Below are 16,794 nucleotides of genomic sequence, written 5' to 3' on the forward strand. Positions count from 1 at the left end.
TCAATCTGACTTCATATTGACAATTTTTAACAACATAGGGTGCTACATAACATACTTTCAGGAAAAGTCACGGACTGGGAGACTTTAATATTTTATTGAAAAAAAGTTACATACAATAAAAAACAGCTGCGGGTCAAATTGACCCGATTGGCGGTTCTAGTGTTAAGGCAGTGTCTGACCAAGGGGATAATATGTATTTAATATTCCATATCCGTGGCTCAATGTAAATTTAAATATCTTAAATATCATCTGGACTTTTGATATGATAAGCGTAAATATGTCTTGTGTCTTTATAGTGTCAAAGCTCAAAAATCTGTTATTTTGTTCAAGATACATCTTAAGTCTATATTATAGAAACTTTAAGCAGATCAAGTTCATTTCCTTAAGGCTAGTATAAGCTGACTGCATGTGGATATAATAGGAGAATGAAGGTTTGTGTAAGGAGGGAAGGAGGAAGCAGTGAAGATGAAGCGCTGTTTATTTGAAGGAGGCGCGGACCTGACGGCCCTTCAGAGGCTGGGGGGGGGCGGTAGTTGTCCACCATGCAGCATGGAGCCTCTCCTTCTCCGGTGAAGAGGAGGCCGCGGAACCTGGCCATCTGATGAAGAAGGAGAGACACAGTGTTTAAATCAATGAACCTGTGTCCTGGACACGTACCCACCACACTATGTTGGTGTAATATAGATTGTACACTGTTTACTATTTTCAATGTTTCTTTGAGACATAAAAAAAGAAACGCCTAACACTTGAAAAAAAATCAACAATATGAAAATGTCATCCGATCTGGGACAGCGGAAATAGAAAATCTGAGATCTTTACTACTCCACTACAATGAAGTGGTGAGGTACAGTGGAAAATAGGCTTTATGGCAGACACATGTCCATGAAACATAAATACTCTGTTCAGCAGGATAATCTCCACACACACATCCACACTAGTTTATGATTTTTGAAGCATAACTGCAGTCGGCTGAGGTAAACATCTGGCTGTAAACCAACTACCTCATGGTCACATGTCTGCGATCACCACCACCAAGCTGAAGACCGACTCGTGATGACGTTTCGTCTCATTTAGTCACTTTGTTAGCTACAGCCGCATTAATGACAGTTTCAGACATTCACCAGTGGGGTATTTACTGACGTATTTCATGTAGTAGAACCAAACGTAAAAGTCTTGTACGATTTTCCAGACGTCTCATTCCAGGCTTCTAACCACAAACACGTTAAAAAAAACCTTGACTTGGACGAAGGAAACGGAAGTGGTCAAATGTTGTGTTTTTAGGGGTTTTATGACTCAATACTACACAACTATATAGGTCAGGATTGGGGTTCACTCCAAGTGCAGATATAGGAGTGCACTGCTAATCTTTCTTGCCAGCTCAAGCACCATTGTTGTATTCAAACAAATCTACTCCAAGCAATTCCGAACTAGGTTGTGCATGGTGGCGACAACATCAGAAATGAACTGTCTGTCAGTGCGGACTGTATGTTACAAACTCAATTCATCATACCCAAAGAGAAAACTCGCTGCTAGTGTCTCTTTATTCTAACTGAAACATGTATTTTTTAGAGAGTTGCTTATTGATATATTATACTTGACTAATTAAAGAGAGTCACTATATGCCACCCACCTCAACATGTGATCCATTTACCACCTGGTGGAAAACAGCTGAAAGCTTTGCTCCTGTCTTTAACAAAGTGACCACACCAATGATCACATGACTCCATAAGGTTTTCTAATACTGGATCACTGATAAGTACCCAATGCTTGAAATGGTGTTTGTTATGAAGAATCTATGACTTGCACAGATTCAAAAAAACTCTTGGTTTCAGACAGGCCAACACCTCCAGGCAGAGCCAGAAAAAACAGGTCAATATCCACGTCACCTGTCACCTGCAGTAACAGGTCCAGGAGAGGGCTTCTACTGGGGTTTGAATCTCTGTCTTCACCAACTAAGCCTTTGGAACCTCTGTTTTGGTTCATTGGAAGATTAACATATTTAAGGTTGTTTAGGGGGAGAGCCATAAGAAAATGTCCACACGATTAGTTAGCCAAGAGAGTCACGACAGAAAGCATTCCTTCTAATTCAACAATTTCTGACTAGGTGGGCATTACAAAACGTCCCCGCACATACTGTATGCATGCGTTATGGTACGCCCTATGACCTTCCTAGCTATATTTAAATGATATTTAGTCTGCAATCCAGATGTGGCTTCACTTCAGTTGTTTGGCTCTCAAACTTCAAGTTCAATATTACATGTATTTGAATACTAAAACAACAAGCTATAATTATTCCGTAATTCAAGAACAGAGATTGTACAGCAGCAGTTGTGTAACCCCAACAACTTTAAAAACAGCACTGTGCATGTCCAAATATCTGGATGTTATATTCACAGTTTTTTGTATACATTTGTTATATCAAGGTATATAGGGTACAAGTATATATCTACTTCAGATCAGATCAAAGCAGAATCATTGTGTTTCACTGTCTATGTGGCTTTTACACAGGACACACGGGACATTCACAATAAGTCATAATCAAGGTTATCAACTCTAAAATGTATATTAAACAGGAAGTACTCATTTGAAATCTAATGTAAGTAGAGAGTAAGTAGAGAGTGAGTACGCACCTGAGTACGGCTGACACTGATTGGCTCCTTGAGGACGATCCAGCTGACGCTCTCCAACAGAGGGGGCGTGGTCAGAGAGCCGGCATAGGTCCAGAAGTCCAGAGAATCAGGCAGGAGGGTCTTTGGGTCGAAGTTAGCAAAGACGGTCTGCTTCCCCTGCAGGTGTGAGGGCGGAGGAACAGGGAAGAGGGAGTTAGGAAAGGAAGGGAAGCAGTTGTCACTCATTGTTAACCATTACAAGTGTAGGTCTTCCAAGAATTTAAAATGTGCTTCATTGACAGAATAAGCTCATTTGTCTTCAGAAAATATGTTTTGGGATTTGCATGGATGTGAGGCTCAGGATACGGAAAGCTAATATTTGACCAACTTTCATAGATGAACACCACAGAAGACAATATTATGTTTAGCATATTATCAACCTACTGAAAAACAATATCTAGCTAGAGGGGGGTGAATGTTTATACCAGTTGTACAATCACTTTGATGCTAATAATAATAATATGGTAGATTACAAGGCTACATAAAAACGAGACTCAACGATGCCGGGCTAGTGTGCTACCAAAAGATTTAGCGCTTCACAAAAACAATGCAAATACATTGAAATTGAAACATGACATTACAAATGAAAATGAAAAATGAAATTCATACAATATGTTTATTAGAAAAAGAAGATTTATTCAATACTATTGCTGTGAGCTAAAACAATGCTAATGCAGAGACAGCATCCGTTACTGTGCAAAAAGACATGTATACAATGTGTGATATACATCATGTAATACATCTTCTTGCTGGAAGTGTACGTTGAGTTTGTAGCAGTTTGTACGTTCCTCACTCTGCTTGTTCTGACAGTCAATCATAGTCAGTGCTCTGAGAGTGAAGTTCTTAATAGTTATCGGATTATTAACGGATTATTAACGTGTTTTCGCCGATGGGAACTTGGGTCCCCCTCGCTGCGAGGGGGACCCAAGTTCCCATCGGCGAAAACACGTGGGTTTGCTATCCTGGCTCCAAGATGGTGGAATGAGCTCCCCAGTGACATCAGGACAGCAGATAGCTTGCACATCTTCCGGCGCAAACTGAAAACTCATCTCTTTCGACTCCACTTCGAGCGATAGAACTATTAACAAAGCACTTATATACTAATAAAGGACTGGCTTACCTAAAGCCAGTTGAGTAGCACTTGAAATGTTTGGCTCTATGAAACCTGATGTACTTATATGATTCTGTTTTCTTCAAGGTTATGTCTTCCTGGTCGAATGTACTTATTGTAAGTCGCTTTGGATAAAAGCGTCAGCTAAATGTAATGTAATGTAATGTAATTAATCAGAATCAGAATACCATTATTCGTCCAACAGAGGGGAAATGTACGTTGTTACAGAGAAAGTAAAGAGCCAGAAAGAGTAAAATATTGACATGCATACAATATTAAAGATCAAAATAGAAATTACACAAATAACAACTTCCAAAAATACACATCCAGTATTAACAACCAATAGCAGTATCTTTTTAAATATGTGTATTAAGTAATGTGCTAGCAGCCAGGTAACCGTAGTGAAAGTAGAAGTATGTATTGCACAGTTCAATGTATTTGTAGACGATAAAAACCTTATATAACCTGATATTTCCAGTGGCTTATCAGAATGTATCGTAGCAGTAGCATGTATGACTTTTAGGAAACATTGGTAAGCACAGTAGTAAATCGACCAATAATTTATGGAAGGCTAAGCTTCTCTAGCGTTTTTACCCCCCACCACTGATTTTTACCTTGGTCTTAATGCTGTCAAAGGCATCCAGAACCTTCTGAAGCCGGGGGTTGGCGACACTGATCTGAAGGACAGAGACTAACAGTTACATGTACACTAAACCCAGCTTTATTTATTTAGATTGTCTCTTAACCTTACACCGTCCTGTGAACGGCATGCATACTTAAAGCTACCCCCCACTCCCTGCCTCCAGTGCAGTCAGACTGAGACTCACCTTGAGGAAGACCCCCACCACTGCAAGGCCATCAGGCTGGCTGGCTGCCTCTCCAAAGCTGGGGTACTGAGTGTTCCAGTGCACCAGGTGAAGCTAACAGGGAAAGAGGCACATTTTAAGACCCAGTCTACAGAAAGTGTGTCATGTTGTCCAAAATATACTGTAACATGTGCAATAACGTGGATATTTTACAAATAATAAGACAGATCTCTAAAAGACGACCAATGCAAAATGTTTCAGCCAGAGTTTGAAGCACATCTGTGATAATGTCAGATGTATCTGACAAATATAAATATACCCTTTTCTTTATTATTAGAGATAAACCACCAGTCTGATTGTTATGACACTTGGTGGAATAGTATGACATGGGCCAAGAAAGAACCCGTTACGTCTTGAAGCAGACGGAGTCTACAGGTCAGATATGTGAATCACTGTTCACTTATGGAAACGATCCATCTAGTTAATTTATTTCTTAATAGCTTCTAAAAATAACCTAATTTGAATATATTGGAACTAAAGACACTGGAATCTATCAATGTAATACCCAATGTGTTTTTGTATTGAGTAATGTAAACTCCAGTCACCCCCAGTTATTTCTTAAACAATTACAGAATGCCCCTTGTGTGTTTTCATACAGAACCATTAAGAACAGTATTACTCTTAAATGTGTACTGAATCCTCTTGCCAAAGACAGGGCAGCTCCACCATCACAGACCACAGGCTGTCCAGGCCCTGTTCCTGCAGGGTTAGTGAAGCAGCAGCTCCTTCAGTACCTCACAGGGGGACTTGATGCCGTTGACGGTGTGTTCGGAGCCTCTGTCATTACTCGCTCCCCAGTGGAAATGAAACTGCTTCAAACGGTACGTTCCAGAAATAGGACCTCCAGTCAGGACTGGTGAGCACAAAAGTCATTACAGATGCAAAATGTCAATCTGAATTAAATACTGTAGTTCTGCACATTCTACAGACCTTTGATGGAAACAATTATGGAGAAATCATCATCTGATTTTTATTATTTAGTGGTGTTAATACGCAGGTGGCGGCCGGACCATAGGGGTGCCGCCCCCCCTCTTCCCACATGTTTGATTGTCATTAAAAAGAAACAAAATTAAAATATATATATTTAAAAAGAAAAAAAAACATTTATTTTTATTTTTAATGAACAAGGTAAATATTATTGGTATCAGTAAAATGTATAATCTACAATAAAATCTCGTTTAAAATTGTGTTACGATGTCTAAAGTTACTGATAAGTCACATGTTTCCTGCCTGGCCGCAGCGTGTATCATTACCCTCTCTCGTCTGGGCGCTAAGAAAGGAGCCCTCAGCCAGATCAGCAGCAGCCAACACATTGCTGACTGTTGCTATCTGTAAACTATGCCGCCGAAACATAATTTCAGCCAATCAGCATCGTCAGATCTGATGGTCATAGGGCGGCAATTTCAGCGCCCAATGCAGTCTGTGAGTTGTTTGGACCCATATCCAAGGTGACGCTACAGTAGTTGTCGAGGATGGCTGCGTCTGCAGGTGGAGACTCCGGTGCTAGTGGATCGCTGGAGCTATAGATTAACATTTACATGCTTATTGTAGTTGTAAGGGCAATGCCTGTATCACCATGGAGCTATGTGTGGGCTGGACCTGTATTTTACAGGAAAGGAGTGAGCAGAGGGGCGAGTTGTCGATTCTTGTTCAGTTTTCTGTGACTCCTCACCCTCTCAGACTTTGAGTTGCGCGCGCTACTAAAGTGACGCGCTACCATGGAAACCAAACAATGGTGTAGCTGTATTAAAGTCAGAGTGGAAACAGTCGTGAGTAAATCTGATTTTGTCAGAAATCAGGAGAAATGCGGGAGAAATATGACCCCGGGAGGAAACCGGGAGAGGGCAATGAAATCGGGAGTTTCCCGCGAAAATCGGGAGGGTTGGCAAGTATGACACACACCAGGGACGTGCACAGACATTTGAAGGGGCTATTGCTCTAAACTGGAAAAAGGCCCCCCCCCCGAAAAAAAACACAAGACCTTTTGAAAATTGTAACTTGTTTTTAATGTAAAAGAAACCAAACGATTATTATATCAACTAAATTGAACAGTAAATCACATCTCATAACAAAATAAGCTAAGGCGACTACTTGCATTCGGTGACTTGATTTTAAAAATGAAAAACAGGGACATTTTTTATTTTGCTGTCCATATCTCATTAACATATCTAATGTTAGTAACTATTAAAGATAAAATGGGTACAATTCTGTTCTAATGTAGTTTGACCATTGTAACTGCTGTGTAGACATACTGAAAAAATAGGGCCTCTAACTAATTACCCTAAATAAACTCACTAATTAATTAAACCAGTTCAATACACATTATTCTTATCATTCTTTATGAGCGCAGTAACGGTAAGGTATCTAATAACTTATTTATTTAGTATTCCATAACTTATACTGAACAAAAATATAAACGCAACACTTTTGTTTTTGCTCCCATTTTTCATGAGATGAACTCAAAGATCTGAAACATTTTCTATATACATAAAAATAAACATTTCTCTCAAATATTGTTCAAAAATCTGCAAAAATCTGTGATAGTGAGCACTTCTCCTTTGCCGAGATAATCCATCCCACCTCACAGGATTAGACAGCATGATTATTGCACAGGTGTGCCTTAGGCTGGCCACAATAAAAGGCCACTCTGAAACGTGCAGTTTTGCATTATTGGGGGGGTCTGGGGGGGTCCGAAATCCAGTCAGTATCTGGTGTGAGGGGTAGGATTAGGGTTAGGGTTAGGGTTAGGGTTAGGGTAATGTTGTGAATTGAGTGGCCCATGGTGGTGGTGGGGTTATGGTATGGGCAGGCGTATGTTATGGATGACGAACACAGATCACTCAATTCACAACATTACCCTAACCCTAACCCTAACCCTACCCCTAACCCTAATCCTACCCCTCACACCAGATACTGACTGGTTTTCGGACCCCTCCAGACCCCCCAAATAAAGGAAAACTGCACGTTTCAGAGTGGCCTTTTATTTTATTTAAAGGCACACCTGTGCAATAATCATGCTGTCTAATCAGCATCTTGATATGCCACACCTGTGAGGTGGGATGGATTATCTCGGCAAAGGAGAAGTGCTCACTATCACAGATTTTTTCAGATTTTTGAACAATATTTGAGAGAAATGGTTATTTTGTGTATATGGAAAATGTTTTAGATCTTTGAGTTCATCTCATGAAAAATGGGAGCAAAAACAAAAGTGTTGCGTTTATATTTTTGTTCAGTGTAATAACAGAGATGGTCAAACTAAAGTAGTAGAGACATGGCAGAAATCCTACAATGAAGCGGGACAGTGAACTGTTCACCCGTGAGAGGGCGATCAACAAAAGAGAGCGAGCGGCGCGTTGAGGGAGTTTACAGATGAGAAGACACAGAAAGACAGAAGCTCAAAAACAACAAGTAGGCTATATTTAGGTGTTTTTTGTAAATAACCGAAGGTATCAAGAGGAAGTAAAGTCCCCTGGTTTGTCCCTTATACCCTAACTGCCATGAGAGAACTCAAAATCAAGTTTCCAAAATCCGACACTGAGGTGGTCTTAACGCAGCGGCAGATGACAGCGCTGACAAAGTGTGTTTCCCGCAGCGAGACGCTACAATACTGATTGTGGGCTCATCATGTTGATTCGGCCACAACAGACAAAATAAAAACAAACTCTCGCTCTCTCCAGAGGGGCAGGTCAGCCAAAAATGCCAAACGGACCTGTGCACGTCCCTGACACACACACACACACACACACACACACACACACACACACACACACACACACACACACACACACACACACACACACACACACACACACACACACACACACACACACACACATACCATGTATACATCGCTTCAGGGGACATTACATTGACTTACATGCATTTCCTGGAGACTTATCCTAACCTTAACCATAACCAACACATGCCTAACCCTTACTCTTAACCTTAACCTAACCCTAACCCTAACCCTAACCATAACCAACACATGGTTATGGTTATACCCTTTACCCCTTACCCTAATCCTAAACAAGTCTTCACCCTAAAATGAATGATTCCCCTCATGGGGACCTCCATTTTGTCCCCATAAGGGCGGCGAGTCCCCACACGTGACTGTGTAAACAGATTTAGGTCCCCACAAGTATAGTAATGCTAGGCCAGACATACACATACACACACACACACACACACACACACACACACACACACACACACTTTGTTCCCAAAGCACCAGTGTTCTGCAGTTTGTGTGGACCTACTGTACTGTTGCACAGTTTATACTGTAGAAACTATGTCCAGGACAAGGTATTTGGAAGTTTTGGAAGATTCATAGCTTTTTAAGCCCCGCCCCCCCTCTCACATCAACAGAAGTCATAATTTAAGGGGTCATTTCTCAACATTTTCTTCCCCCCGAACCCCCCTAGTATGGTTTGGTCACCATCTCCATAGCCCCACCTAAAATATTTTCCACCAGCCGCCACTGCTGCTGAACAAATGTTCTGCAATATTACAAAGTATTTGGAAAAATCTCATTGCTTTTTGTTGAGGGAGTCTTTGTGATGCTAACTTCTGGGTCGGCCAAAAAGAAAAATCTATTACCACTGCAGCAGTCTATACTATATAATACTATATAATAACAATACTATACAATACAATACATTATTACATGGCTTAGTTGAATACTCGATTCTGATCCTTGACCGCTGTCAAGGATTTATTGACCGTTGTTAAGGACGTCTGCAGAAAGAAGTCCAGTCGATTGAACTGCATGCATTTTTCTTTTCAAACTGGGACAAGAAAAACTGCGGAGAAGTAACGGGCAGAAACCCTCCTTTTTACGCAACGGTCCAGACATAGACATCAAACGGCGACACATATTCAGTGTGCAGTTACTTTGGCATTAGGGCAGGGATATCTAGATACTTTCCAAGGTTTGACATCATGAATTGTGCTACTTTTAAAGCAAGCAACAATGTTTTCAAATCTGTAATCAAAAAGGTCTGCAAAAACACTATAGAAGCTCTTCCTGCCGTTGCTACGTAGTTCAAACGGTAACAACGGACTATTTTTCTTAGCGGATGCATGTCATTTAAAATAAATAATAGCCTACTATTTTTTAAATCAATAAAAACATTTTCTAAATCTATAAAAGCATTTCAATTAATATTGGAGCCATATCGTTACTTTGTTGAGAATGTGGCCGTGTGATAAGCGGGATAATGTGCAGCGACTTGGTCATTATGGGGAAAAGAACACCCGACAGGCTGATCAAGATCCCTCCGCTGTCGGGTGTTCTTTTACCCAGAATGCCTCGCTGCACATTATCCCTTACATCATATTATAATATATGATTTATTTTGCAGCAGAAATCTAGTTTTGCCAACAGCTTTACAACAAACGAAACAAGGACAATTAAGATTATAGATGTTGTACATTTAAAACATATACCTAACTATATTTCTGTGGCTTAGTGTCCTAACACTGGAAGCTGAGCGGTTGAACTTACTGGAACTGTTGGCGTCGTCCTCGTAGTCCACCTGGAAGGAGTGTCCGTTGTTGAGAATGCCCTTAGCGTTGGAGGGGTCGTACTTGAGTTTCAGAGACTTCAGAGTGGAATCGTACTGGGCCTCCTTAGGGACGATGTTGATGGGAGACTGTCTTCGCCCGTTAGCCACGGGGAAATCTTTGCCCCATTTTTCAGGCCCTACAAATACATAATACATTTAATACCTCATGTTAATGTGTTATGTGTGGAGCACTTTAGCTCCAGCTTCTTTAAAGTGAGTACATACGTGGCAAAGAACATACTTCTTCTGTTGGCGTCTTGTCTTTGTTTTTTAGTGCGGAAATACATATTCAGATATGAATTATAAATAATAAAAGTTTCATATTCAATATTATTTTCAAGTGAACGCAGCTGCTGTGTGATATTAGGAACATTTCAATACAATGACAGCAGTGCAAAATTACTCATAACATAACAAATATTTACTTACAGAAGGCTAATTACTAACTGTTTATTAGTACTAAATTGCAATTTGAGCAGCATTTAAACACTGCTGTGTCACTAAGTTATACAATAAATGCACCTTATTTTTATCATTGTATAGTAGTATTGTCTATCATCTGATGCCTACAAGGTGAATCAAACGATACCTGAATACAACATTTAATAATATCATAAAAGTAAAAGTTCCCCATTTAAATATGTTTTGTTATCATTCAAATAAACAAACAATTAAGTTAATGTTATAGAATGTGCAGGTAATTCTGTGAGGTGGAAAGTCCACTTTTTAAAAGTTTTGAAAAAGTTTGTTTTGCAAAACCTACTTTCATAACATGCCCAGCAGATTCTGAAAAGTTATGAATATATAATCAAACTAGGGCTGTCAAACGATTACAATTTTTTATCAGATTAATCACAGCTTAAACATTAATTAATCATGATTAATCACCATTTGAACTATGTCCAAAATATGCCATTTCTTTATGTATATTGTTGTGGGAATGGAAATATAAATGAAAGAAGGCAGATATATCCATTTAACATACAGTAGCCTACAGGGGCGGACTGGCCATCGGGACGTTCGGGACGAATCCCGATGGGCCGGTACTGAAGTGGGCCGGTCGGACGATGTGGGCCGGCCGGTAACCGGCAGGGCTCGACATTAAATGGCCCGCTGGCCCGGAAGCACTATTTAGACACCCCGGGCCAGCATAACGTACTTTCCACTTGCCCGCTCGGGCCACTAAAAATATTGCTTTAAAAAAAATGGTCCTGTGGTATTGGTATTTTGACTAGCAATTCAGTTAAATTGTTTCGTTTATCAACACTACAACATAGCGTTCCGTGAGTCGGTTGTCGTTATTAGGTGAAAAGCAAACAGCTGTTTGCTGCGGAGCGCAGCGGGAGAAGGCTTTCGTGAGTGGGATTCACCAAATATTTGTAATACCAGCCGGCCAAAAAACAATCTTCAAATAAAAGAAAGTCACCGGAGGAGTTAAATGAGAGTGACAGGGAGCAGGAGAAGAAGAGGGAGAGAAAGTTTCAGCCAGCTTGATCGATGGAGTTGGCTGCAGTGACACATCCTAAAACCCTGTTATAATCTATCGATTAGATTTATGATTCGAAAATTATAAAAGTAGGGTAGACATGTGGATATTATCCGGCTGAACAAAACGTGCATTTATCAAACAGGTTTGTTTTCCACAGACCTTATTTCCAGCTATTTTCCAAAACCCTTGTCGAGGGAACCAGCAGCTTACTTCCTGGTTTTAGGACGCGTCACTGGCTGCACCTCTCAATATGATGCCAATATAAACAAGGCCTTCTGTAGGCTCTGTACATCAATGCCGACCTATGCTGACAAGTAAGTGAAGAGTAGACCATATAAAGGTATTGGCGAAATGTCCCAGCAGTTTAGGATAATAAGGTTCTAATCAAATCAATTACATAGCCATTACATGTCTAACTCCTAATGAGAGGAAGGCAGAAAGTGCATTATACAAATAATAATAGGCTACTCATAATAATAGCAGACATTTTTTAACAATGACCACAATATCATTATTTTAATAAACCAAATATGAACAATTGAGGAAAATGAGGAAGAACTGATCATTAAAATGTTGTAGTACAAGTAGTGATGTAGTTAGTGCATAAATTACTATTGCAACAAATGTGTTAATTTTCTTCATTATTAGTCGATTTTTTTTTGGACGAATGCTCCGGGCCAGTGGTTACAATGGTGGGGCCAGTGATAATACAAGTCCACCGGCCCGGAGGTAGACATTATTTACCCTTAATGTCTACTGCTAGTAAATTGTCTACCCCCCCCCCGTCGACAATTTACTAGCGGTATTTACTTGCGGTACCGCGGTGGGCCGGCGGTACCGAAGTGGGCCGGTCGAGAGTCCCGGGCTGATTTGTAGTCCCAGTCCGCCCCTGGTAGCCTATGTATGTATGTTTATTATAACATTGTTCTGTGTGTCAAAATGAAAATCGGCCCACACACCTATCAATCATCAAACCGTGGGGTCTTCTTTCATTACGCGTTGATTTCTATCAACACAGGGGGGGGGGTGATCTGGAAAAGCTTCACATGTACGTCGGTACGCAAATGCGCTTTGTGACACAAGTGACGGTACGCATTTCAGATTACGCACATAACCTGCGTACCAGTTATGTGCACCTACTACAGCAAAAATATTCTCCATCGGGACTTCCTGCAACAACACCACGCCGTTATCTTGATTCTGATTGGCCAGAAGACATTATCAAAGATGTTCTATTGAGAAGACGATCACTACGTGACAAAAGTTTTCAAAACCGTTTCTGGTCTTCGGTATTTCCAGACAAGTGGCTACTGAAATCAATCTGACTGTTACGGCCCGTGTACACTACAGGCGTCAACAAATGCTTTCAACGCTTCGCCCATTCATTTGAATGGGGTGACGCAGGATATTTTCAAACTTCGCCGAACTGCATTGTGGGTAGCATGGCAAGGCGTTGCAAGCATCGCGAGCGTCTATCGGCGTCAAAAGTTGAACAATGTTCAACTTTTGAGGCTCGATGCTTGCTCGAAGCTGGCGTCAGCCAATGAAATCCCATTTATGCAAATCTGCCAGTACAAGCTAGCCAATCAAACCGCGTGTATGCTGGGAGAGACTACGCAGGTCATTTCCTCATATTCAAAAAAATGGAGGGAAAATTCATTATAGCGGTAGTGAATCACCCGGTGCTGTATGATCAGTCTCTGTTCATCTACCGGGATACAAACCGGAGGAGCGAGGCATGGAGGGAGGTGGCAGAGACAGTGGGTGAATCTGGTAGGTTTTCGCCTGTTTCGGGATTTTATATCCAGTTTACTTCGTTTTAACTTTGCTATTGCTTTGTATGTCGGGGGCGGGCGATTCATGTGATTGGTTGTTGGTCGCGTTGCTCGCAAAAAATCGCCAAGCCTCAGACACGCCCAACTTCAAGCTTTTTCGACGCCTGTAGTGTAGACGGACCGTAACTGCTGTCTGTGCAATTTACTCCGCGCGAGTTGGCGGACTTTATTTTGCTTCCTTTAACATCATTTTTCATGGTGGGGCTAAGCCATTTCTTGGTATGGGTGTAGCCTACCCCAGCCATACCCTGGCGCTGCCACTGGTGGGATGTATGGGGCGGGCCATTCGGCACATGCGTTAAATGCGTTGAATATTTTTAACGCAATTAATTCAAAAAATGAATTACCGCCGTTAACGCGATAATTTTGACAGCATTAAATCAAATAAAAAAAATCATAAGATATGAAATATTTTCATTTTTTTCCAGTAAGTACATTACATATTACATTACATATACGTCAGAACGTTGTGTCCTTGGGCAAGACACTTTACCCGCATTTGCTCCTGTGGGTAATGTCCGCAGTAATGACTCTTACATGTCTAATATGTGTAATGTGTAAAGCGCTTTGAGCACCTGTAAAAGCGCTCTAATAAAAAATGTAATGCATTATTATTATTATTATTATTATATTAAAGTTAACTATCAACCCTGCCTGATTACTGAAGTAGGCTTATGTAATAAAAGTGGTGGAGAGTAAATAAGTATATTTACTCAAGTAAAGTACACATTTGAGGTAGAACTACTTGTACTTGAGTATTTTGTTTTTGTGCAACTTCATGTTACTTCACTACACTTCAAAGGGAAACACTTAACTTTTTACTTAGTTAGTTTATTTTTCTTACGTTTTTAGTTACTACGTACTTTATAAGTTCAGAGTTTTACACAACACTTAAGATCTAGGAAATTATGCTTCAATATTGACTCAAAACATTACCAATGAGTGGGTTGAGGGAAAATGTATTAGCAGTCATATTGCAAATAGTTTTTAGTTAAGAAACATTTCACAACGTTTCAGTTTCTCAAAAGTGAAGATTTGCTGCTTTTATTTTGGAAATATTTTAATAGTTGAGATCTGAATACATTTGAGTTTTTATGCATTAAGCACTTTTCATCCTAAAACGTTAATTACATTTCCCTATTCATACCTTAATACCTTCACTTAAGTAGTATTCTCAGTACTTTTACTTGTCTTTTTTCCATTATAGTATTTACTTTTACCTAAATGATCTGAACACTTTGTACACCACTTTGTAATAATTTAAGTAATGTAATTGTTAATGAGGAGTGGTCTGCACTGACTGCACACAGAGTGTAGGGCAGCACGTGTCCACCTGTTACTCCTGAACATCCCATCATACTGAGCTCACCGTTATTCGCTCCGTATCCCCATCCGTGAGACATGGCTGCTGCTCCTGATCACACACACACACACACACACACACACACACACACACACACACACACACACACACACACACACACACACACACACACACACACACACACACACACACACACACACACACACACACACACACACACACACACACACACACACACACACACACAGATTAATCCGCGCCAACCTGCGGGTCACAGATAGTGATAAGGCTGCTGACACACGGGGCTTTATGGCTATCCCTCAGCCTCACACCGGGGGGGGGGCTGTTGGTCCCCAGTAGGCCGGACTATCGGGAGGACGGAGCCTCCACCCAGATATGCGATGATGGTGCCTGGAGCTCTCCACCTCCCCTCTCTCCTCTGCCTCCCTGATCCTTTCTTGGGGAATTCATTCAGTGGAGAGGCGGTGTGATGTCTGTCCTCTGCGCTCCCTGTGGATGAATCCATGTTGCGCGCACCTCATCCACATGATATCCATCAGCTGTTCCAGGGTCAGTGAGGGTGAGGATGGTACGGTCCAGCGGATTTTGTTGCAATATCCTGAAGTGTGCAGGCTTCTTTCACCTGCTGCCAGCCTCCGTTCATCCCGGTTATCCGGTACCTGCTTTAGGTAGGCTTCCAGCGGCATGGGACGCAGCTGTCTGCAGGGCCGGACAGAGACATGCTGGCGCCGGATGCGGACCCCTACAGACACGCATGTCTTAGGACAGAGGGGTGTACTATGCCCCCTGAAATTGTGAATTTATGATATTTGGCGACATAAATAGACATTTCATTGAGATTGACTCCCTTACCTGCACAAGTAAAACACAACTTAAAAGTACACACACAGAGACACACACACATTTGCCTTAATTAATGGTTAGCTTAAAAAGGCCCCTTCTTTTCTGCATCTGAAAAAGGTATTATTTTAAACAAACTGCTTGGGGAATTAGTACTCACCTGTTCCAGTGATACAGTATGTTCCTCTGATGTAGGCTGTGGGTAATACAAAACGCAACTAACCTAGAAATATATAAATATCTAACACCAAAATATTGTTTTTCTTCAGTGCTTTGTTTCCAGGTGACTGTATCCATGGTAACAGAACAGGACCCCAGAGCAGATCGTCAACATGTAACAGCTTCAGGAAATAAAAGTAGGCCTATATATTTATTTGTACTGTAATGCTTACACTTTTTGTCAAGTATTTGACATCACCAATACAAAGAATGCCAAATCAACATGGAAACCAATGTATTACAATTTATTATAATAACAAACAAATATTTGTATATTGTTTAAAACTTTTTTTTTCTTAAAAAAACGGTTCGATAATACTTATGGTGCCACCATATACAAATTAAATGAAGGCCTTTCTGAGTAATATATCTGTACTATTGGATGCTGTTTCTCCTTGTGTTGAGATAAATGTGCATTATGACTTTTTATAATATGAAGGGACAAATGAGCTGCCAATCAGCTATTTTGAAGACGAGGATCCATCAGCTCCATGTTCTCTATAAACCTCCAGCTTCTATCAAAGCCCCATTGAGTTGTTTGTGAATTTCACTTCTTTGATGACATCTGGTGGAAGCATCAGAATCAGAATCAGAATCCTGGCCGAGGGCAACGCACAAGAATAAAACCAACATTTACATCCCCAGCTTTCACAGACCCTGGAAACACAGTTTACTACAAACATGAATATATACTAAGAATACTGGCAAGGATGTGATAATCACATACAATTCTAAATGTTGTAACATGTTGTGCGCTCAGGAAGTGTAGCTGTTATTTACTTTTTCTGTCTGGTCATAGATTTTTGGATCTTCTTTCTTGAAATCATGTAGACAGCTGATGCGCAAGTACCACTCT

At 40.7% G+C, this 16,794-nt stretch overlaps 1 protein-coding gene across 1 annotated transcript; it reads right to left on the bottom strand.

The window, feature by feature from the left end:
* Window positions 1-368: 368 nt before the first annotated feature.
* Window positions 369-14,948, bottom strand: LOC117536249 (carbonic anhydrase-like). The gene is given in 8 exon segments (XM_034201043.1): window positions 369-525; window positions 527-598; window positions 2,631-2,786; window positions 4,395-4,457; window positions 4,608-4,700; window positions 5,381-5,499; window positions 10,150-10,347; window positions 14,904-14,948. Coding segments are annotated over 8 exon segments (783 nt in total). The 5' UTR covers window positions 14,938-14,948; the 3' UTR covers window positions 369-477.
* Window positions 14,949-16,794: the final 1,846 nt, after the last annotated feature.

Source organism: Gymnodraco acuticeps, unplaced genomic scaffold (genome assembly GCF_902827175.1).
Source record: "Gymnodraco acuticeps unplaced genomic scaffold, fGymAcu1.1, whole genome shotgun sequence".
In the NCBI taxonomy this organism is placed as follows: Eukaryota; Metazoa; Chordata; class Actinopteri; order Perciformes; family Bathydraconidae; genus Gymnodraco; species Gymnodraco acuticeps.